The sequence below is a fragment of the Myotis nattereri genome, assembly GCF_964212035.1.
Source record: "Myotis nattereri genome assembly, chromosome: 7".
In the NCBI taxonomy this organism is placed as follows: Eukaryota; Metazoa; Chordata; class Mammalia; order Chiroptera; family Vespertilionidae; genus Myotis; species Myotis nattereri.
In genome coordinates this window covers 25961755-25983763 of record NC_138082.1, presented here as the reverse complement: position 1 = coordinate 25983763, position 22009 = coordinate 25961755, and the positions used below count along the sequence as shown (strand labels likewise).

The following is a 22009-nucleotide window of genomic DNA, read 5'->3' as shown; positions in this document are numbered from 1 at the left end:
AAAAAGATTGGCTCACACCTTTTGTCTACAACTTCTACTTTAATGCTCAGAAAAGTAGCATAACTTTTAGCCATAGAAGTAGGGCCAGCTGAAGTTAATTCATTTATAAAGTTAAAAGCAGTGAGGCCCAGCTGGCATGGCTCAGTTGTTGAGTGTCGACCTATGAACCAGGAGGTCACAGTTTGATTCCTGGCCAGGGCACATGCTCGGGTTGTGGACTTGATCCCTGGTGTAGGGCGTGCAGAAGGTAGCTGATCAATGGTTCTCTCTCATCATTGATGTTTCTATCTCTCCCTCTCCCTTCCTCTCTGAAATCAATGTGTGTGTGTGTGTGTGTGTGTGTGTGTGTGTATATATATATATATTTTTTTTTTTTTTTTTAAGAAAAGCAGTGAGAATGGCTGATAGCATTTGGAGAGGAAAAGTGGAAGATGTAAGGGTTGTCCTTAATTTAGTGTCCATTTCTCTAAAGTCTAGGCCAGTGATTCTCAGCCAGAAGTGATTTTGCCCCCCAGGGGACATCTGGCAATATCTGGAGACATTTGGGTTGTCACCACTGGAGGAGGTGGCACCTAGTAGGTAGAGGGTAGGGATGCTGCTCAGCATCCTCTAATGCACAGGACAGTCCTTCATAAAAGGAATGATACATCCCCAAATGTCATTAGTGCCAAGGCTGAGAAACTGGTCTAGGCTTAATTCATGTACATGCTTATCTGGTCTCTCAAACTTGAGCGAGCATCAGATTCACTTGGAGGGCTTGATAACACACAGATGGCTGGGCCCTACCCCAGAGATTGATTCAGTAAGTCTGGGGTGGAACCTAAGAGTTTGCACGTCTGCCACGTTCCCAGTGATGTTGACGTTGATACTGCTGAACCTGGAACCATTGTGAGAGAACCACGAGAAAGACGTGTGAATGGCCACTGTGCTTGCCTGCACCAGACCCACAGGGAGGCAAAGATGTACACTTTATTTTTTTGTCAGCTTCTGGGATATATTTCCCTTGAGTCATTCACATGTACCCACCTATTTCCCAGTAAAACCAAACTATACATGACAGAGCTAAATACAAATAATTCCCCCAAAATGTATTCAACCAGTGCAGAATATTAAGCCTAATTCCATCATAGCTGCAGTCACTGGTCAAGGTTTGAGCAGTGAGCCCAAAGATCTTGTATCATAGAAATCTACACCTGAAACCCATATGATCCTATTAACCAATGTCACCCCAATAAACTTAATTTAAAAATTAATTAATTTAAAAAAGAAATGTTGGAAGGGTTCACTGAGAATGGCTTTGTTCTCTCTCTTGTATGCGCTTAATTCTATTTTGTTGGGGTTATGAATGTCCTAAGCTCTTTTGTTTGAACTTCATTCTCCAGCTACACCTAAATTAGTATTTTAAACTTTAGTTTTAAGTTGTATGCACTTTGGAACTAGATTAATTGAGCATGCATACTTTTCAAAGTATAAAAATGATACATTTGTAGAGTTTAAACAGATTCTTGAGCCAGTAAAGTCTGACTATTTTTCTAGTCAGGAAACTGTAAAAATAAAATAGCTGCAGCATTAAATTGAAGAATTTCAACTGTAGCTGTCATTTTCCTGGTGGGGAAACAGACAACGAGACTCTGCTTTCAGAACAGAAACGAATGTGGTGAGGCAGCAGGAACCGACTCCCTCGACAGAGGCTCATTTGCCTTTTGAACTTATTTCCTGCGGAATGCACCAAAAATTTAGACATCGGTTGGTTGAAGGATAGAATTTTTTAAAGGTAAAGCTTTATTATAAAGCAGCATAGGTAAGGCTGTAGACTGGCTGTCTTCATGTTTGAAAATAGAGTTTGGATATGAGTGTCCTTTGGGGACAAGACTGATTTGCAAAAATCTTGCAGAAGAAACTGAGTTTTTCCTGGCCTAAGTCAAACATAGACAGACCTTGTGTTTGTTAAAATATTTTAGGATCTTGCACTTAGACTGATAAACAAGATTACAGAAAACCAATTTTTAAAACTATCCAGGTAGCATCTTTTCTGTTGTTATGCCAGCGATTTAACTTAAGCGACTTACCCCTTAGACTAGTGGCTCTCAACCTTCCTAATGCCGTGACCTTTAATACAGTTCCTCATGTTGTGGTAACCTGCAATTTCATTGTTACAAATTGAACATAATTAAAGCATAGTGATTAATCACAAAAACAATATGTAATTATATGTGTTTTCCGATGGTGTTAGGCGACCCCTGTGAAAGGGTCGTTCGACCCCCAAAGGGGTTGCGACGCACAGGTTGAGAACCGCTGCCTTAGACGGTTTGAGGGGAAAGTTGTATATTTACTAACTGTTCATATGGAAACAATCTTAAATAAACAGCTTGATGGTTAAGTGTTATGCTCAGAAGGAAGCCTGGGGGGCTAGGAGTTGCTAGTTTGTACAAAAAAAACAGGCTGCTAAGTGCTGTATTTATGTCATCTCCAGTGTGGAAAAGTAGACCCCTTAATTTGTGTTGTAAAGTAAAGTGAAAAAGCGAGAAGTCAGGCAGCCTGGGTGGGAATGCCCTTATTCCTCTGCTGTGAGAGTGGCCCCTCATTGTTCCATTCATTTTCTTTTTATGGCATGGTTACAAAAAGATTCTGCATCCAGGTTGCCCGAGTTTGAATCCCATGAGACACTGGGCTGGTTACTTATAGTTTTCTCATTTGCAAAATGGAGATAATAATAGGACCTACTCATAGGGTTTTGATATACTATGTAAAGCACATGGAACAGTGCCTAGCACAGAGAAAGCACTGATGTTTTGACTATTATTATTTTCATTGCCACCTACCTTACTACTGGAGTTTCATCACAAATAAAAATTTCCCTTCTGAATAGGACAGTACATTTTGGGGGTCACTTACAGACCTGAGTTATAACTGAGGCACGCCTTTTCATCATTTCCATGTTTGTTCACTTACACGTCACCCAGTCATACTTTCCCTTGTAAAATCTTTGCCCTGATGCACTAGGGGATCCAAGACCACCACCATATGCTGGTCCTTATGGTCATGATTCATTACAGCAAAAGGACATAAAACCAAATCAGCGAGGGGAGGTATGGGTAAAGTCCAGAGGAAAACAGGTAGGAGCTTCCTCAGTCCTCACCCCTGCAGTCACACGGGAGGGGCTGCTTTCCTCCAGGATCGAGTTCTGACCGCATGGGTGGAACACTATCCCAGGAAGCTCATGAGATTCTCAGGATCCAGGGTTTAGTCAGGGCTGGTCACGTAGGCACCCTCCACTAGCACCTGCCGGAACTCCAGACTTTACCAGGAAAGCGGTGTTCCGGGGTCTCTCAAATGTTAGGAATAAGGGAGCGTGGAAGGTGGGAGTTAAAACAGGCTACTCTTCCTTTCTGCCTCAAGCGGTGCTCTTTTGGCTGGTTTAACCTTGTGTTTCAAGACTAGTGATAGAGTTGGAACTTTGTTTTTTTTGTTTTGATTGCAAGTTAAGAAACCTTGTTTCCTGGACCCCGCACTGACTCGGTCCTGTCTGGATGGCTCCTGCTTTTCAGATAGGGGCATGGTTTTCAGCCTTCCTGGTGGCAAAGAGCTCACAGGAAATCATTTTGTTGCTAAGAGAGAAGGTAACAGCAGGATTTGTTTCTCGAGTAAAAAGCACATTTGTCTCCAGGTAGATAACCAGCCATCTGGCTTTAGGAGAGGAGTTACTGGCTTAGGTTCTGGTGCAGATGCCACAAAAGTGGTCCCCACCGCCTTCACCCCCATAAACATCTGCGAGCAGGAAATCCACAGAGCGTCCTCATTGCCATGGGCCCTCCAAGCTGCCCGATTCCTTCCCCAGACTGTGGAAGGGATGGGAATTCTAATTTTTCATCGCCAATCTAATTCTCTATAAAAAGGGGCTAGTTTCCCTCTGCCTTTCCATTTAGATAACCGATTCAATAAAAATCTTGTGCTTCCCCTCTTTGCTGCCAAAGGAGAAAGCCTTCTTCCTGCGGCAGGAATGCAGAGGGCAGAGTTCGGGAGACTTGGCTGAAGGAACTTGCTGTTTATTTGATAAAAGCGGACTGTGCTGATGACCCTGTCTGTCCTCTCCCTTTCAGGCTCCCATCCTGATGTTACAGGGTCCGTCCAGGCTGCCAGAATTCTACCTCTTTGTCAGGCTAGGAAAAAAGTGTCCTTTGCAGCAGTAGGTAACAGAAGTGTTTGGAGCTTTATCAAGATACGCAATAGTAGCAGCAGCCCTAAGAGTGACTGGCAAATACATTTTCCTCAAACTTACTATTTTTGTTCAGAGTTTAAAAGAAATCAGGCCTTGGGCTTAATTTGTAATGAATGCTCTACTCTGTATTCTCTTTTTTATTGAATAATCCCTCTATCAGTTTATAATTTAAATATGGTTAAATTGCTTTAATTTAGCTGTTTGGAGGTGATTCAGATTTTTTTGAGAAATTTTAAAAATATCTGATTTTAGAAATGCTGATTCGTCAGGCGTGGTGGAACTTGGCCTTGTGATTTTACAGACAAACTTGTGTACTTATTGGAATCGTCTGTTCAGGTGTCAGCACGATTTTCACCGTAATCATACTGGAAAGTAACACGTACTGAACCCAAATGTGTGTTCTTACGGAGTTATAGGTTTAAAAATGATATTGATCATCACACCCACAGATGCCTCCTGGCTTGAGAGACAGTGCTTTTCAGAAGAAAATTCATCCTTTAAATCTATCATGGCTCCCACTGTGTTTAGCTTAAGTAGATGAGGCTTTATATAGATTTGGTGATTCCCTAAAGTACTGTATTTTTAACTTCCTTTTAGTCAGCTCTTTGAGGGAGTGAAACAAAGGGGCCAGAGGAAATTTAAAGGAGCCTCTCTACCTAGTCTGACCCTCAGGCATATCTCTGAGCAGATCAAAGATTCATCTTCCTGGAATAAATACTTTATTCTTAATCAGAACTGTGGGTTTTAGTCTACTTTTCATGTATCTACTGCAGTGAGGTAAAAGAACATACAGAATTATTATCCTTAATAATAATTAAGGTAGAGAGGGTGAAAAATATTGAACAACATTTGAGTAATAACTTCATTTATGCTTTTACAGAAATTTCTTCCATTTCTTGGGGTTCCAGTTAGCATCTGTGCAAAGTGAGGATCCTGTATTTCAATTAAAAGTGAAAGTGGAGTTGTTTGTTTACTAAGTACTTTGGAATCCTTAGCACTCAGTTAATAGCAAAGGCTATTTCTCATAATGTCAGATTCCCAAGTATTCTTAAAGGTATACTATTTTTTTTTTTTTTTTGGAACAGATGACGTTGTATCAGTTAGCTATTGCTGTGTAACCAACCAGCTCTAAATTCAGTGACTTAAAACAGCAAGTATGCCCTAACTGGTTTGGCTCAGTGGATAGAGCGTCGGCCTGTGGACTGAAGGGTCCTGGGTTCAATTCTGGTCAAGGGCATGCACCTTGGTTGCGGGCACATCCCCAGTAGGGGGTGTGCAGGAGGCAGCTGGTTGATGTTTCTCTCTCATCGATGTTTCTAACTATCCCTCTCCCTTCCTCTCTGTAAAAAATCAATAAAATATATATTTAAAATACCAGCAAGTAAGATCAATGTTCAGGAGCCTGTGGGTCACCCAGAGAGCCCGCCTGGTCACACAGCCAGGCTCACTCATGTGTGTGTCCTTCAATGATGCTCATATGAACTTTGTAAATGTATAGTTCTTTTTCTTCCTATTAAATAATGTCTTCAGACTCACTTGCCAAACCTGGGATGCCTAAATCAATCTATTGTTGTTGTTATTACTGTTACTATTATCATTATTATTATCACTCTCAGGTGGGAAATGTGTTTCTCACTGTATGGAGCAAAATTGAAAAATTCTTGCCTAAGAGTCAGTGCTAATTTACAGTACTGGCCAAAAATTATGAGACCCCCTAGAAATGGCATTTGATATTGTTTACAGCTGTTTCTTTGCTTATTCCTACACAATAATACATTTTTAAAACATTTAAGCCTGAAATATCTAAAATAAAGAACTACAATCTAACTTTGGGATTTCATTTATCTAGAAAATGAGTGGGTTATCTCCCATGCTGAACATCGATAGGCAAGTAAGGGATGGTAGTGGTGTGTGTGCATTGTAGTTATTCTATACTAGAGGCCCGGTGCACAAAAATTTGTACACTCGGAGGGAAGGGGGGGTCCCTCAGCCCGGCCTGTGCCCTCTCGCAGTCTGAGACCCCTCGGGAGATAACGACCTGCTGGCTTAGGCCTGCTCCCAGGTGGCAGAGGGCAGGCCCAATCCCTAGGTGCAGCCCCTGGTCGGGCTCAGAGCAGGGCCAATTGGGGAGTTGGGGCGCCGCCCCCTGTCATACACAGAGCAGGGCGATCGGGAGGTTGTTATTCCACCGTCAGTCACGCTCAGGGTAGGGCCGATTGGGGGGTTGGGGCACCATCCCCTGTCACACTCAAAGCAGGGTCGATGGGGAGGTTGCGGCTCCACCCCCTGTCATGCACAGAGCAGGGCCAATCAGGGGGTTGGGGCATTTCCCCCTGTCACTCACAGAGCAGGGCCCATCAGGGGGGTTGGGGCTCTGTACCCTGTCACGCACAGAGCAGGGCCAATCAGGCTGTTGGGGCATTTCCCTCTGTTACGCGCAGAGCAGGGCCCATCAGGGGGTTGGGGCGCCGCCACTCTCACACTTAGGGCAGGGCCGATGGGGAGGTTATGGCTCTACCCCGTCACACATAGAGCAGGGCCGGGGGGTGGGGGTGGGGTGGGGTTGGGGCGCCACACCCTGTCACACACAGAGCAGGGCCGATCAGGGGGTTGGGGTGCCGCACCCTGTCACACACAGAGCCGCAGGGCGATCAGGGGGTTTGGGCGCTGCCCCCTGTCACGCTGATCCCAGTGCCGGGAGGCCTCGCAGCTCCGCTGATCCCGGTGCTGGGAGGCATATTACCCTTTTACTATATAGGGTAGAGGCCTGGTGCATGGGTGGGTGCCGGCTGGTTTGCCCTGAAGGGTGTCCTGGATCAGGGTGGGGGTCCCCACTGGGGTGCCTGGCCAGCCTGGGTGAGGGGATGATGGCTGTTTGCAGCTGGTCACACACCCTTCAGGGTGGGGGTCCCCACTGGGGTGCCTGGCTAGTCTGGGTGAGGAGCTGAGGGCTGTTTTCAGGCTGGGGGTGACTGAAGCTCCCAACCGCTCCTTTTTGTCTTTTTTTTTTTTTATTCTGGGCTAGTTTAGCTTTGAGGCTTGGCTCCAGCTCTTCGGCCTCCGCTGCTGAAAGTAGGTTTCTGGCCTTTGCTTACAATGTTGCGATCCTGCTGGCTGAAGCCCAGCAGGTTTCTGGGGTTTTGTTTAGTTCCTATGTTTGTTACATAGTTGCTTGCAGCTCAGAGGCCTGCAGCGGCAGGCGGGGAACGCTGGAGTCCTCCATCACTGAAGCAAGCAAGCCTCATGTTAGTTTCAAGCTGCCTGGCTGCCGGCCGCCATCTTGGCTGGCAGTTAATTTGCATACTTCCCTGATTAGCCAATGGGAAGGGTAGTGGTCGTATGCCAATTACCATGTTTCTCTTTTATTAGATAGGATAATAAAAGGCTAATATGCAAATTGACCGAATGGCAGAACGACTGGTCGCTATGATGCACACTGACCACCAGGGGGCAGATGCTCAATGCAGGAGCTGCCCCCTGGTGGTCAGTGCGATCCCACAGGGGGAGCGCCGCTCATCCAGAAGCCGGGCTCACGGCTGGCGAGTGCAGCGGCAGTGGCGGGATATCCCCCAAGGGCTCCTGGACTGCAAGATATCCCCCTCTCTTGCCGAGTGCACAAATTTTCGCGCACTGGGCCTCTAGTGTATACATAATGTTACATAGAGATGCCTTTCCTTGTCTACCCATGAAAGATACTGCAGCTACATGTGAGTCTGTCCTTCTCTGACTAAAGGCAAGGAGGGTGGTGGTAGAGTCCTTCACGGGGATATTAGCAGCAAGGGGAAGTTGGGAAAACATGTCTGTAGGCCCTGAAAGAAATGACACATTTCCTTTCTAAGTGCCTTTTGGAAAAATATCAGACTATTGTTTTAAAATAACTTAAAAATAGAGCTTGGCACAGAATGAAGACATGGTCTTGGAATACTAAAGAAAATCTATCCACTAGAAATATGGATAGAATAAGGAGCAAGAAAAACATAAAATGAGTTTAGGTGAGTGGGTGTAAAGTTGTAAACACATTAAGGAAAAGTGAAGCTGTTTTATCTGAGTAGAGAGAGCGGCTTAGATATTCATCAAGGTGGAATATATTGTGGTTTTTGTAAAAATGAAGCCATCTTATCTTGACACTTTAGTGATTATATGGTTTATTAATATCATCCTAGAGTTTTTAATAGTTTGCTCCTGTACAATGTTACTAGACTGTATTGTGTTACTTTCAATGTTTTGAATAGGAGATTTTGCTTCCAATCTGAATAGTAATTTTTGTGTGTCTGTTGAGTCCTCTGCTGAGCTCCCTGCGTATTCATGATCCACTCTTTTGGGGTTGATTTGAAGGACTTTAGAATGCGCCGGCATTCTGTTCTTTAGACACTTAAATAAATTTGTTAACTTTTTAATGAGCAGCCAAGCCTAAGCCTGTTTTTATACCCATTTATTAAACCAGTGAAACATAGTCTGCAGAAAACACAAAACGAATTCCTGTTTTACTTAGTAGTAATTACACAACTTCAGTAGGTTCTTGGGAGTGCCAGAGTGTTAGGGGTCAAATTTAACATGTTAAATTTAGCATTGTTTTGCTTTAATCTTGAAAGTGGGGGATTTTAATGCATTGTTCAAGGAAGGGAAAGACTATGGCTTGAAAAACTGAAGGAAGGGAATTCCAGGTAGAAGGTGTGAATACAGAGGTAGAGCTGACTGTCAAGGTCGAGTGCCTAGTTTGGAACCTGGTTCCTAAGTAAGGTTGATCTTCTCTCAGCCTGGATGTGATTAACAATCTTTAAATGAAACACCCCAAGAGATAATTTAAGTCTTGCTAATTCCCTAGTGTGTTAGCTGGATACAGACCAAGTTGTGGTACTGATGCTTGTCCCAAGGGAATAATACTGTTTCAAAAATGCTGGGGTCTAGGCAAGTTCCACTTTGACCTTGGACTAGTTTAAATATTCTGACGCTGCATGAAATTAAAATTTGACTTTTCTCGGTTAGATGAGTGGTTGGAGCAGACAACCTTTAAGGTCTCCAGCTCATAGCGGACTCCTGGCTCACAGCGGGCTCCTTTATTGTCTGAATCGGCTCTTCTCTCAAGGGGACACAGGGAAGAGCATGTGCCCTCTATTGAGTCCTCTATCTCTTTGAGTCCTCTGTTGAGCTCCCTGTGAATTCATGATCCACACTTTGGGGTTGATTTGAAGGATTTTACAGTGCGCCAGCATTCTGTTCTGTAGACACTTAAATAAACCTAACAGATAGGTAACTAACAGGCTCACCCCCTTTGTGATCCTGTGTGAGTGAAGGCCAGTGAACTTGATGCAGATGAGGCACTGCATGATGGCTCTGACCTTCAAGTGCCTTGGTTGGCCTCTCCATCTCTGGAAATGGAGCAGAGTTCTTGGTCAGAGTTAATGTTTCGAGGGAAATTGGCCTTTCACTTACTGTAATTCCCTTGGCTTCATCCCCTATGTTGAACGTAAGTAATAAAATGTATCTGTAAGCATCCTATGTGAAGTGACATAGTATATAGTCAACAAAGTGTTAGCTAGTGTTGGTAGTTCAGGCCTAGGGATCATCCTTGTGAGCTTCTACTGCATTATTTTTGACTAGAGGCCCAGTGCACAAAAATTTGTGCACTCGGAGGGAAGGGGGGGTCCCTCAGCCCGGCCTGTGCCCTCTTGCAGTCTGGGACCCCTTGGGAGATAACAACCTGCTGGCTTAGGCCTGCTCCCAGGTGGCAGAGGGCAGGCCCAATCCCTAGGTGCAGCCCTTGGTCGGGCTCAGAGCAGGGCCGATTGGGGGGTTGGGGCACCACCCCCTGTCACACTCAAGGCAGGGTCGATGGGGAGGCTGCGGCGCGACCCCCTGTCATGCACAGAGCAGGGCCAATCCGGGGGTTGGGGCACTGCCCCCTGTCACACACAGAGCAGGGCCCATCAGGGGGTTGAGGAGCTCCCCCCTGTCACTCACAGAGTAGGTCTGACAGGGGAGTTGGGGCACCATCCCCTGTCACACACAGAGCAGGGCAGATCAGTGGGTTGGGGCGCCGCCCTCTATCACCCACAGAGCAGGGCCAATCAGGGGATTGGGGCGCCGCCACTGTCACACTCAGGGCACCGCTGATGGGGAGGTTATGGCTCTACCCCATCACACACAGAGCAGGGCCCGTGGCGGGGGGGGCGGAGGGGGTGTTGGGGCACCGCCCTCTATCACCCACAGAGCAGGGCTGATCAGGGGGTTGGGGCGCCGCCACTCTCACACTCAGGGCAGGGCCGATGGGAAGGTTATGGCTCTACCCCGTCACACACAGAGCAGGGCCCGGGGGGAAGGGGGGGTTTGTGGCCCCGCCCCCTGTCACACACAGAGCAGCGCCGATCAGGGTGTTTGGGCGCTGCCCCCTGTCATGCTGACCCCGGTGCCGGGAGGCCTCGTGGCTCCGCTGATCCCGGTGCTGGGAGGCATATTACCCTTTTACTATATAGGGTAGAGGCCTGGTGCACGGGTGTGGGCCGGCTGGTTTGCTCTGAAGGGTGTCCTGGATCAGGGTGGGGGTCCCCACTGGGGTGCCTGGCCAGTCTGGCTGAGGGGATGATGGCTGTTTGCAGCTGGTCACACACCCTTCAGGGTGGGGGTCCCCACTGGGGTGCCTGGCCAGTCTGGGTGAGGGGCTGAGGGCTGTTTTCAGGCTGGGGGTGACTGAACTCTCAAACGCTCCTTTTTTCCTTTTCTTTTTTTTATTCTGGGCCAGTTTTAGCTTGAGGCTTGGCTCCAGCCCTTAGGCCTCTGCTCCTGAAAGTAGGTTTCTGGCCTTTGGATACAATGTTGCGAATCTGCTGGCTGAAGCCCAGCGGTATTTGTTACAGAGTTTCTTAAACTGCAGGCTCAGAGGCCTGCAACAGCAGGCGGGGAACGTTGGTTTCCTCCGTCACTGAGGCAACCAAGCCTCATGTTAGTTTCAAGCTGCCTGGCTGCCGGCTGCCATCTTGGCTGACAGTTAATTTGCATATCTCGCTGATTAGCCAATGAAAAGGGTAGCGGTCGTTCGCCAATTACCATGTTTCTCTTTTATTAGTGTAGATGAGGGAGTCATACTACAGTAGCACCCATCCTGCGATGTGGAGAGGAAAGTTCTTGGTGGGCAAGGAGGGCTTAGAAATATAACCTGAGCTCCTCCTCTTGGGCCACTTGGGGATCATATCTTCCTGGGATGCAGGGCCTGGGTCCGTTGAACCCCTGATTTGAGGCAACCAACCCCTGATGGGCTCTGAGCACAGGGCAGTGGGATGCACAGCTTCTTGGGAGGGGCAGCTGCTAGTGGACATGCCCAAGGTGGACCAGGCAACCTGAGAGGAAGCTGCACTGTGTTGGGCATGCTGAGAACAAGGGCCAGCGTCTTCTTTAGGAATTATTGCTTCTTAAAAAAACAAACAAGCAAAAATCGGCAACACCATTGTCACACCTAAAGAACAGTACCTTTTAAATAAGGAAATATATAGTCAGTGTTTATATTTTCAATTGTTTCATAGTGACATACGTGTATTTAACAGTTTGATTGACTCAGAATCCAGATAAGTCTGTGCATTGTGGTTGCTTGATATGCCTCTTAAACCTCTTTAATCACAGGCTGGTCTTCCATCTCTTTTTCCTCCCTGGCAAATTATTTGCAGAAAAAAACTGGGTCATTTATCCATAGACTTTCCTGCAATCTCGATTTTTGCTAAATGCACCCCTGTGTTAGTGTTTATTATGTTTCTCTGTATTTCCTATAAAATGGTAGTTGGATCTAGGGGTTTGGTCAGATTGCATTTTAAAATAAAGTTGTTATCATACTGCATTTATCAATTTTCTTTCACTTAACATCGTGTTGTGAATATTTTCCCGTGCCATTAAGAATTTCTCATAACTTGGTTTAAATGGTTCCAAACTGGAAAGAGGCATATTATGGAAAAGTTATAATCTTTGAGGTTTGTGAAAGAAGAAAGCCAAGTAGTCATGAACAGGAACCAAGAACCCACCAGTAACAAGAGTGGTTTAAATGTTACCTCAAAGAGTGATACATTTTGAATGAACATGTTGAATTACAAACTGTAAAAATCAAAGGTCTGTTCATAACATGCTTTAGTCTGATCGCCCTCTCTCTTTTAATTTTGGATGTGAACGTGGACTTTCTAGAACATCCTGTCACAATATGGGTTCCTCAAAAAAAGCCTGCCTGATTATCTTACCTTATTAAATGGTGTTTGAATGAAGAGGCTATATATGGGATTTTTCTTGGTGTCTCATGCAAAGTATATTAGTACATGCAAACAACAGAGCTAATGCAGGCGGGGTTAAGCCACTGTGGGTGTTTCTGGTAAGGAGGTTGGGGGACATAGCTTGGCCTCAGGAGCAGTCAGCGTGATGGATTTTCTACCTCGACTCTTCATCTCTTTCCTGCTTCTCTCTATAAGTCTCTCTCTTTTTTTGATGTACACAATCCCCCAGTCCCAGTTGCAAAACATATGACCACAAACAGCCATTTCAACTACTGGAGACACGCTGATCTATTCTTTTCTCTTCTGGTTTCCGATTTCCCAGGGAAGGAACCGATTTATCCACCTGGGATTAGATGCCCATTTCTGGTCTAGCCCGTTGTGATTAGGGGTGGGATGTAAAGAAAAATTCTGAGCCATTCAGCGTGGCAAAGGTTCTGTTGTGACCAAGGTGTGCTGTACCAATGCCTGCTCCTACAGGAAGGCCAGATCCAGTTCACATACCAAGCAGCGTCATGCCCACCGTGCTGCTGGGTCATCTGATTTATCATCTGATTTATGTTGATGACTGAAGGTCAATATCTAGTCTTTGTTTTCTTTCATTACAACCTAATCCTATGCAGTAGTCTGCACTGCTCCTCAGTGTGGTTGGACAAGTTCTGACAAATGCAGGCACCCATGTAACCATCTCCCCACAGCTTGCCATTCATCATCCTAGCAAGTTCCCTTGTATTCCTTTGCATTCTGTCCTCCCCAGGAGCAAACATTGTATCCTCATGGACCAGTCTTACTTGTCTTGAACTTCAATCCGAATGGACACACACAGTGTCAACTTTATCTTAATGTATTTTAGTTCAAGGTTGTGAACATTGATCCAGTGCTGGCTGGGTGCCGGGATCTGTGTTGCTGTTAAGGATGCAGGGATGATTGTGGCAGCACTGATAGCAAGGGACATAAGACAGGAGTCGTGCAGAGACAGAGCATGGCTGTGCTGGAGGGTGGGGGCAGCGGGAGTCCTCGGGTTCAGGAGAGGAAGAGGCCCAGAGCTGTGAGGCGGTTCTGTGAAGGGACGAGCCAGGGTGCCAGGGTCACAGTATTCCCTGTTCTTGAGGCGATAAGCTGGAATATTTAACTTTGGCGATTTGTCATTTTCCTGCCTTATGCACCGGATTTCCTGGTCTTCCTGTGTGTTCTCTGATGAAAGCGGGGCCCCGAGGCCTGGGGTAGAATGGCTTCCTCCCAGGGATGGAGACTGGGAGTTCCGCTGAGCCAGCCAGGCCTGGCCTCTGCTTTGTACACACATCTCCGGCTTCTCCAGGAATGTCCCCTTCCACACAGATCTACGGCTCCCCTCACTGGCTCAGGTGTCAGGCGACCAAGTTCACACTCAGTTTAATCAAGAAAAGCAAGTGAATGCTTAGTTTTCTTTATATGTTGATCACTATATATCATGAGCATCTTCCGTACGTTAAAGTTATTTCAAACCTGACTCCTAATTACTACATAACTTACCACATATGGTCATACTATATGTAACCATATTTAATATGTATGTATATATATATATATGTATATATGTAGTTATGTACTTTATGTAGAAACGTACTATATACTGGGTGAGTGTGTGTGTGTGTGTACAGGAGTGGGCAAAAGTAGGTTTACAGTTGTTCATATGGAAAAAGACAAGCAGGTTCTGATCAATACAATAACTATTAACTCTGTTTGCATACTTATAATGGTAAACCTACTTTTGCCTACCCCTGTATGTGTTCAAGGTCAGCTGGGACATAGTATTAAAAATAAGTAAGTTTTACAGGAGCATAAAGAAGATAAAATTACTATGTGCTTTTTTTTCCTCCACAGAACCATCCGAGTATGGCTGAAGAGAGACAGCGGCCAGTACTGGCCCAGCATTTACCACACAATGGCCTGTAAGTAGGGAGCTGTTTCACTCAGTGAACATGTCTCTAATGTCTGTGGTGATTTAAATTTCAAAATGTCTATTAAAAAGTGCTGCTAGATTTCGGAACGAGTTTCCCGGTTGCCTAACCCCTCCCACTGGAGGTGCCTAAATGCCGGAAGACTGCTTTTCTTTTGCAGGAAGTTGGGTCTACTGGCTTAACTGAAGCAACCCTGAGCAAAACTGGAGGGGGTGGAGGGAGGACATGCCCCTCCCACCCCACCCCCAGTTTTCCTTAATTTTGCCAACTTAAGCTAGTAGTGACTTAGTACTTAGTAATAGCTGATACTGACGTTCTGTGCCCTCATAACCAGCCTTGTGCCCAACCTTTTCACAAACCTCTGGGTTCCAATGGGAGATTTGGCCCAAAATACTGCACATTCTAAAAAGAAAATTTTCTCAGTAGCTAACTGTGTTCTAAAAATAAATCTAGATCAGTCTTTTGCATTGAGGTTTTTAAGACAGCCCTGAGCTAAAGTGACATAAAGTTACATTTAAGTTCTAGCCCGTCATGCAGATCTGAGCCGCATCACCATCCTCTCCCACTTCCTTTCTCCATCCTTTCTGCAAAAGAGAGCCCTGTGGACGCCTGGACCCCACCAGGCCCAGCTGGGGTGGAGCCCTGCTGTCCCAAATGGCCACACAGAAGCATCCAGAGCTGCTCATTTCCTTGTGGCTTGGTCCTGAATAAGGGATTTTCCTCAGTTAAGTGTTCCCAGATTTAGAGGGCCCCCTGGGAAAAAAAGAAAGGCTGTGGGGCATGCTTAATGGTTTTACTTCTGAAGACCATTATGAAGTTCTCCTAAAAGACCTCTTGCCAGTTGTTCCGGACACTGGTGACAACTTTCTTAAGAGTTGTGACAGAGGCAGTGGAGTTGTACACACAGAGCAGCCAGTTATTCAGCACATTCCCACGGTCTGCGTGAGCCACCCTCCCAGGCACCTGCACTTTTATTCCCGTGAACATGCATTGTCCAGGCCCTGTGGTCAGTTACTACAAAACACGAGTGGTTTGTCAGGATTTTCATTTGTTCTGTCTTCCACTTGCAGCTTGGGCAGCTTCCTCAGCTCCCCTGTCTTGGTAATCATTCAGTGAAAATGAAGTAGACTTCTGGACTACTGCTATGAGATAACTATGTAAAAGGCACCATAAGCTTTATAATACAGAGTGCACTGGAAGAAAACCCGATCATATTGACTGGAGCAGGCAGTAGTATCTCCTGTTTCCGTATGCCGTGGATGCATAACCTTGGTCACTCTTCTGAAATATGAAGGACCAGTGTCTTAATAAAGGTGCTCATGGGGCCATTTGATAAATTTACTTTGGGAGTTTGTTTGGAGCAGGGGTCAAAGGTGGGTGGGACATCCTGGGCCTCTGAGCCCACCGTCTACCCAACCAAAAAGGGTTTCTTTTAGACTTCCAGTGGCAGCAGGAGTGAGTACTCTTCCATGGCTCTTAGGTCCTGGGCACAAGGCTTTGGCCATCCCTTGCCAACTTGGCTTAATGGTACCTTCTGGAAGTAGCTCCCAGAACACTGTGGCTGCAGAGACCAGTAAAAACTGGAGCGAACAGGCCCAGCATCTCTGCTGTTGGTGGCTGATCCCTGCATGTTTATACCTACACATATTTGGCTTGTTGTTTCTGGAAGCTTCTTTATTGCATCCATCTGGAGATGTATCTGCTGATAAAACTGCAGGAACATTGCCAGAAGAAAACAATGAATGAATTATGAGAAATAATTGCTTGTCTATTTTAGGATGACTTTCATTTTAAAAATAAATTCAAAATATGAGAAGAAAAGTGCCATGTTGGCTCTTAAAACTATCTGTAGATTACCCAATTTAGGACATTTTAGTGGTCAGCCACCAATTAAGACTTTTTCCTATGACCTGACTGTGGTCAGCAAGCCGGACCTTAGCATATTGCTCTATGTGGTCCGATTATGTTTCAGAATGTTTCTTCCCATAACAAAGATAACTTTCAGAATCTGCTGAAGAGAAATGGTAACTCTTAGTTCCTGAATCTACTGTGTGCCTCATGCCTTTGTAAAAAATAATGTCACTTTATGAAATCATCACAGCAACTTGGGAAGGTCGATGATATTTTCACCATCAGTAGATGAGGAAACTGAGGCCGGAGGGGTTGCGGGGTTGCTTGTGGTTGGAATTCCAATCCATGCCTGTCTGACTCCAAAACTATGCTCCCACCACAGGTATGGGGTGTGTCCGTGAGCTTTTCCTGAAAGGGCCAGACAGTAAATATTTAGACTTTACGGGCCAAACAGTCTCCATGGCAACTTTTCAACCTTCTGCCCTTGGAACATGAAAGTGGCCATAAACAATGCTAAAAGGAGGAGCCTGGCTGTGTTTCAGAAAAACAAAGAAACAAAAACTTTATTTACAGAACTAGACTTGAAGCATATGATTTGGGATGGCAGTGATGCCTTTTTAAAAGGCCACAGGTATTTTGTTTGTTTATAAAAAGGTATTTTGTTTGTTTATAAAACTATGTCAGTATCCAAAGTTTTTTTAAAAAAAATTGTACTGCTTATCTCACTAGAAGCTTGTCTTCTAGGGTAAAGAGCCAGGACATCTTTATATACAAAACAAATAAACTAGGAAAGCTTTCTGTTTAAACTTAAGAATTCTATAGCCTCATAAAATAACCCAGCCCATTGTAATTTTTGCACAGAGGAGGGTTCTTACATATTTACGAGCAGTTTGTTAGAGGGTTAGACATAAAAAGAATTGAAAGGAAGTTTTAAAGCATTAATATTTAGTACCAACTGAAAAGTAAGTAAAATAATGACAATGAATCTTTGAAATGATCAAAGTATGATTTGATTTGTCTGTGATAATTTTATGCGTGGTTATTAAAGAGCACTGTGTATGAAGATACACATATCTTTGTGGTTACAATTCTTAAACATGATTGTTCTTTGCAGTTTCAACAGCAGCATGGGGCTAAGGGGGTACAGGCTTCTTGCCACTTCTCATTGTTCTGTTTACAGGCAAAGGCAGTACCTGCCTTTCAGCTAGATGGTTCTTTGCTGCTCAAACAGTTTCTTTCTATAAGCTGGTCACGCAGTTAGCTGTGTTCTTGCCTTTGAGTACAATCCAGTACTATATTATAGTTTATTGCCTGCTTTTGGTGGAGAATACCAGCCCATTGTAGAGAGAGAACTTTAAATTAAACAATTTTCAAATGGTGACTTCAAGTATAAGGTTTTTTTCCTTTACTTTTTCATATGAAGTTTTATTTCAAAGCAAACTCAAGTTTGTTGTTTTTTTCCTGGCATGCATTTATTTCCTTGTTGTGGTTCCTTCCTGGGCAATTACATTTCTTAGGATGAAATGAAACCGCACATTTCTTTTTACGAATGCTCCATTTTCTAAATCACATTGATTCTGATTTGTAGCCGAAGGAGACAGGTGGAGTTGCTCCTTTCTGAAACTCATTCTCTGGCCCTTGCTATCTAGAAGGGTAGCCAGAACCTGGAGGGCAGCAGGTGCTACCCAGTCACATGATACTGTTGTGGACAAAGAAAAATATACCCACAACTTCACGGACTACACACTGGGGTTGGATGTCATTGCACAAGGGAACGTTGTTTGGCCAGTGAGGGGGAAAAGCAGTTCCCAAGGGGCTTTTTCAGCCTTCTCACATACGCCTTGGAATGGGAATTCTTGTGCCGGGAACCCCTCTCTCCACAGAGAGCAGCTACTCTTACCTGTGATAGGGAAGGGGGGCGGGGGCAGGATGACCCACTGAGTTTGGGGTGCAGGTCACCCACTGTAAGCGCTGGTCCCCAAACCTTTCCAGAAACTTCAGGCTGGATCACTTGACCCAAAGTTTTAAAACTGATTTTATGTGAGAATTTTAAACTAAAATAACAGAAAGAACTTTATTAGCATTTTCAATTTACGTCATTATTTTTTTACAAAACCTTTTTACCCTCTTTTTTTAACCTCAGTCGTATAGCTCTTTTAATAATGAATTTTGCACAATGACACAGTGCTTAGCTTTGCTATAATGTGGTCTTTGTCTTTCTGGCAGCTCCTTGCTCGGCTATGACTTACCATCATGATAGCAGGCGGATATTTGTGGGCCAGGATAACGGAGCCGTCATGGTAGGTACTTTCCAGAATGTATGTATTATATCGACCTCCCCATGTTCATGTCTGTTGGACAGTTTAAATAAAGTTAGCAATAAATGCCTGATTGGCATTAAATTTTTTGAATTCAGTATAGGTGTTAGACCTAAAAATGGATTAATTTTATTATTTTTTTAAAATATATTTTTATTGATTTCAGAGAGGAAGAGAGGGGGAGAGAGAAACATCAATGATGAGAAAGAATCATTGATCGGCTGCCTCCTGCATTCTCCCAACTGGGGATGGGATCGAGCCTGCAACCTGGGCATGTGCCTTTGACCAGAATTGAACCTAGGACCCTTCAGTCCACAGGCCGACACTCTATCCACTGAGCCAAACCAGCAAAATGGATTAATTTTAATGAGTGCTTAATTTTAAACCAGTTTCGTGGAACTCAGAATGCTGTTTTGATGGATGGTTGGGTGCACAGGCTAGCCCACAGGTGCAGTCTCCATGCAGCCCCTATCCCTGGACCACAGAGAAGACCAGGACAAGGAGGGTGCGGTGGAGAGCCTGTGTGTGCATGTGTGTGTGCGTGTGTGTGTAACAGAGGAAGGGGAAGGAGAACCAAGTTAGGGACTAGCCATTTAACCAACAACTTGTATAGCTCTTTAGGGCAGTGTTTCACAAGTATTTTTAGTGAAGGATCGGGTATTTACATTTTTAATTTATTATAGGTATTTTTGTGGGTCAGGTTGTGTGTGTGTATATGTATATATACATTTTTTCTTAAGGAGACATAATTTATATACCATAAAGTTCACCATCTTAAAGTGTGCAATTCTGTGGTTTTGTGGTATGTTCACAAGATGATGCAACCATTAACACTCTCTAATTCCAGAACATTTTCATCACACCCCCCTCCCCCAAGGAAACCCCAGCCCATTAGCAGTCACTCCCCACTCCCCCCTGGGACTCCCCCCAGCTCCTGGCAATCACTAATCTACTTTCTGAGTCCAGAGATTTGTCTGTTCTGATATTTTATGTGAGTAGAATCATATAATACATGTTGCCTTTTACATCTGGCTTCTTTCACCTAGAGCAGTGATGGTGAACCTATAACACGCGTGTCAGAGGTGACATGTGAACTCATTTTTTTGGTTGACTTTCCTTTGTTAAATGGCATTTAAATATCCTATCTAATAAAAGACAAATAGGGTAATTAACCGTACCTCCGATATGCTTCCCATTGGCTAATCAGAATATGCCAATTAACTGCCAACCAAGATGGCGGCTTGCAGCCACGCAGCTGAAGCGAACATGAGGCTTGGTTGCCCCAGTGATGGAGGAAGCCAAGGTTCCCTGCCTGCCGCAGCTGGGCTCTGAGCTGTACTCTAAGCAAAAATGTTGCAATTATAGAAGCTAAACAAACCCCAGATACCTGCTTTCAGCCAGCTGGGCCTCAGCGAGCAGGACTGCAACAGTGTTTCAATTATAGAAGCTAAACAAACCCCAGATACCTGCTTTCAGCAGCTGAGGTCTCAGAGCTGGAGCAGGGCCTCAGAGCTAAAGCCGGCTCTCAGCTCCAGTGACAGCTGTAGAAGGTAAATAAATCCCAGAATTTAAAAAAAAGGAAAAAAGGAGAGGTTGGGAGCTTCAGTCGCCCACCAGCCTGAAAATGGCCCTCAGCCCCTCACCCAGACTGGCCAGGCACCCCAGTGGGGACCCCCACCCTGAAGGGGGTGTGGCCAGCCTGAAAACAGCCATCATCCCCTCATCCAGGCTGGCCAGGCACCCAAGCGGGACTCCCACCCTGATCCGGGACACCCTTCAGGGCAAACCAGCCGGCCCCCACCCGTGCACCAGGCCTCTATCCTATATAGTAAAAGGGTAATATGCAAATGGAACCTAACAGCAGAAGGACTGGGAATGACTGGTCACTATGACACACACTGACCACCAGGGGGCAGACGCTCAATGCAGGAGCTGCCCTCTGGTGGTCAGGGCGCTTTCACAGGATGAGCTCTGCTCAGCCATAAGCCAGGCTGATGGCTGCCAGTACAGCGGTGGTGGTGGGAGCCTCTCCTGCCTCCTCAGCAGCGCTAAGGATGTCTGACTGCAGCTTAGGTCTGCTCCCTGCTGGCAAGTGGACATCCCCTGAGGGCTGCCAGGCTGCCAGAGGCATGGCTTATTGCCATCTTAGGCCAAATCCCCCTGAGGAGCAGGCCTAAGCCAGCAGGTGGTCATCCCCGGAGGGGTCCCAGACTGCGAGAGGGCACAGGCTGGGCTGAGGGACTCCCCTCCCCCAACCCCCCCCCCAATGCACAAATTTTTGTGCAATGGGCCTCTAGTATAAAATAAATATCAAAAATATAAGTCTTTGTTTTACTATGGTTGCAGATATCAAAAAGTTTCTATATGTGACATGGCACCAGAGTTAAGTTAGGGTTTTTCAAAATGCTGACACACTGAGCTCAAAAGGTTTGCCATCATTGATCTAGAGTAATATATTAAGGTTCTTTGCATCGTAATTTGAATTAGTACTTTTTTTGTTTATTATGTAGATAGACCACAATTTGTTTATCCACTCATCAGTTGATGGACATTTGGTTGTTGAACCTTCGTGTGCTAGTTTGTGTGTGAAACTAAGTTTTTCATTCTATTGGGTATATATACCTAGGAGTGGAATTGCTGGGTCATATGGTAAATCTGTTTTTAACTCATTGAGGAACCCCCAAGCTGTTTTTCAAAGTGGCTGTATCATTGTACATTCCCACCACCAACGTGTAAGGGTTCTAGTTTGTCTCCATCATTGCCAACACTTGTTATTTTCTGTTGTTTTTGTTTGGTTTTTACTATGGCCATCCTAGAGGGTGTGAGATGGTATCTCATTATGATTTTTGTTTGCATTTGCCTAATGACTAGTGATGTCGAGTATTTCAGTTGCTTGTTGATCATTTGTATATCTTCTTTGGAGAAATACCTATTTAAGTCCTTTGCCCATTTTTTATTTTTATTTTTTTAATTGTTGAGTAGTAAGAGACTCAGACTTGCAGCTTGGAAGAAGTTACTAGAGAAACCACCTGATGTCCTGGGTTTTTCATTGTGGAAAGTTTTTGGACTACTGATTTAATCTTTTCACTTGTTACAGATTTTCTATTTCTTCCTCAGTTCATGTTTGTTGTTTATGGTCTTTCTGGGCCAAGAAGGGAAAAACCAGTACAAACACAGGTTCTCAGCCCAAACAGTCCATCCAGCAATGGGCAGGTGGTAAGGACTTGGGGCGACAGAGTTAGGCTTTGATGAGTTCTATGCCCTATTAAGTTGGGGCTGCTGTAAATACATTACGTAGTAGTTAAAGCCAACATTCTCACTCTACTTTTTCTGAAAATATTGTAGGAAAATAATGGTGATGTGCATATACAAATATAACAAGGAGCCGTGAACTGCAAGCCTCAAATACTTTCTCCAGTGGTAGCAGTGGTTGAGCGT

At 44.9% G+C, this 22009-nt stretch overlaps 1 protein-coding gene across 2 annotated transcripts in view; it reads left to right on the top strand.

Annotated features, from left to right (window-relative positions):
• WDFY1 (WD repeat and FYVE domain containing 1) overlaps window positions 1–22009 on the top strand; it is a gene marked incomplete at its 5' end in the record, with an annotated part of 45369 nt that overhangs the window by 8860 nt on the left and 14500 nt on the right. For both annotated transcript variants that reach the window (XM_081095497.1, XM_081095498.1), the window contains 2 exons: window positions 14326–14393; window positions 18480–18553. In XM_081095497.1, coding sequence (XP_080951623.1) covers window positions 14326–14393; window positions 18480–18553 — 142 coding nt within the window. The remainder of the gene's footprint in view (window positions 1–14325; window positions 14394–18479; window positions 18554–22009) is intronic.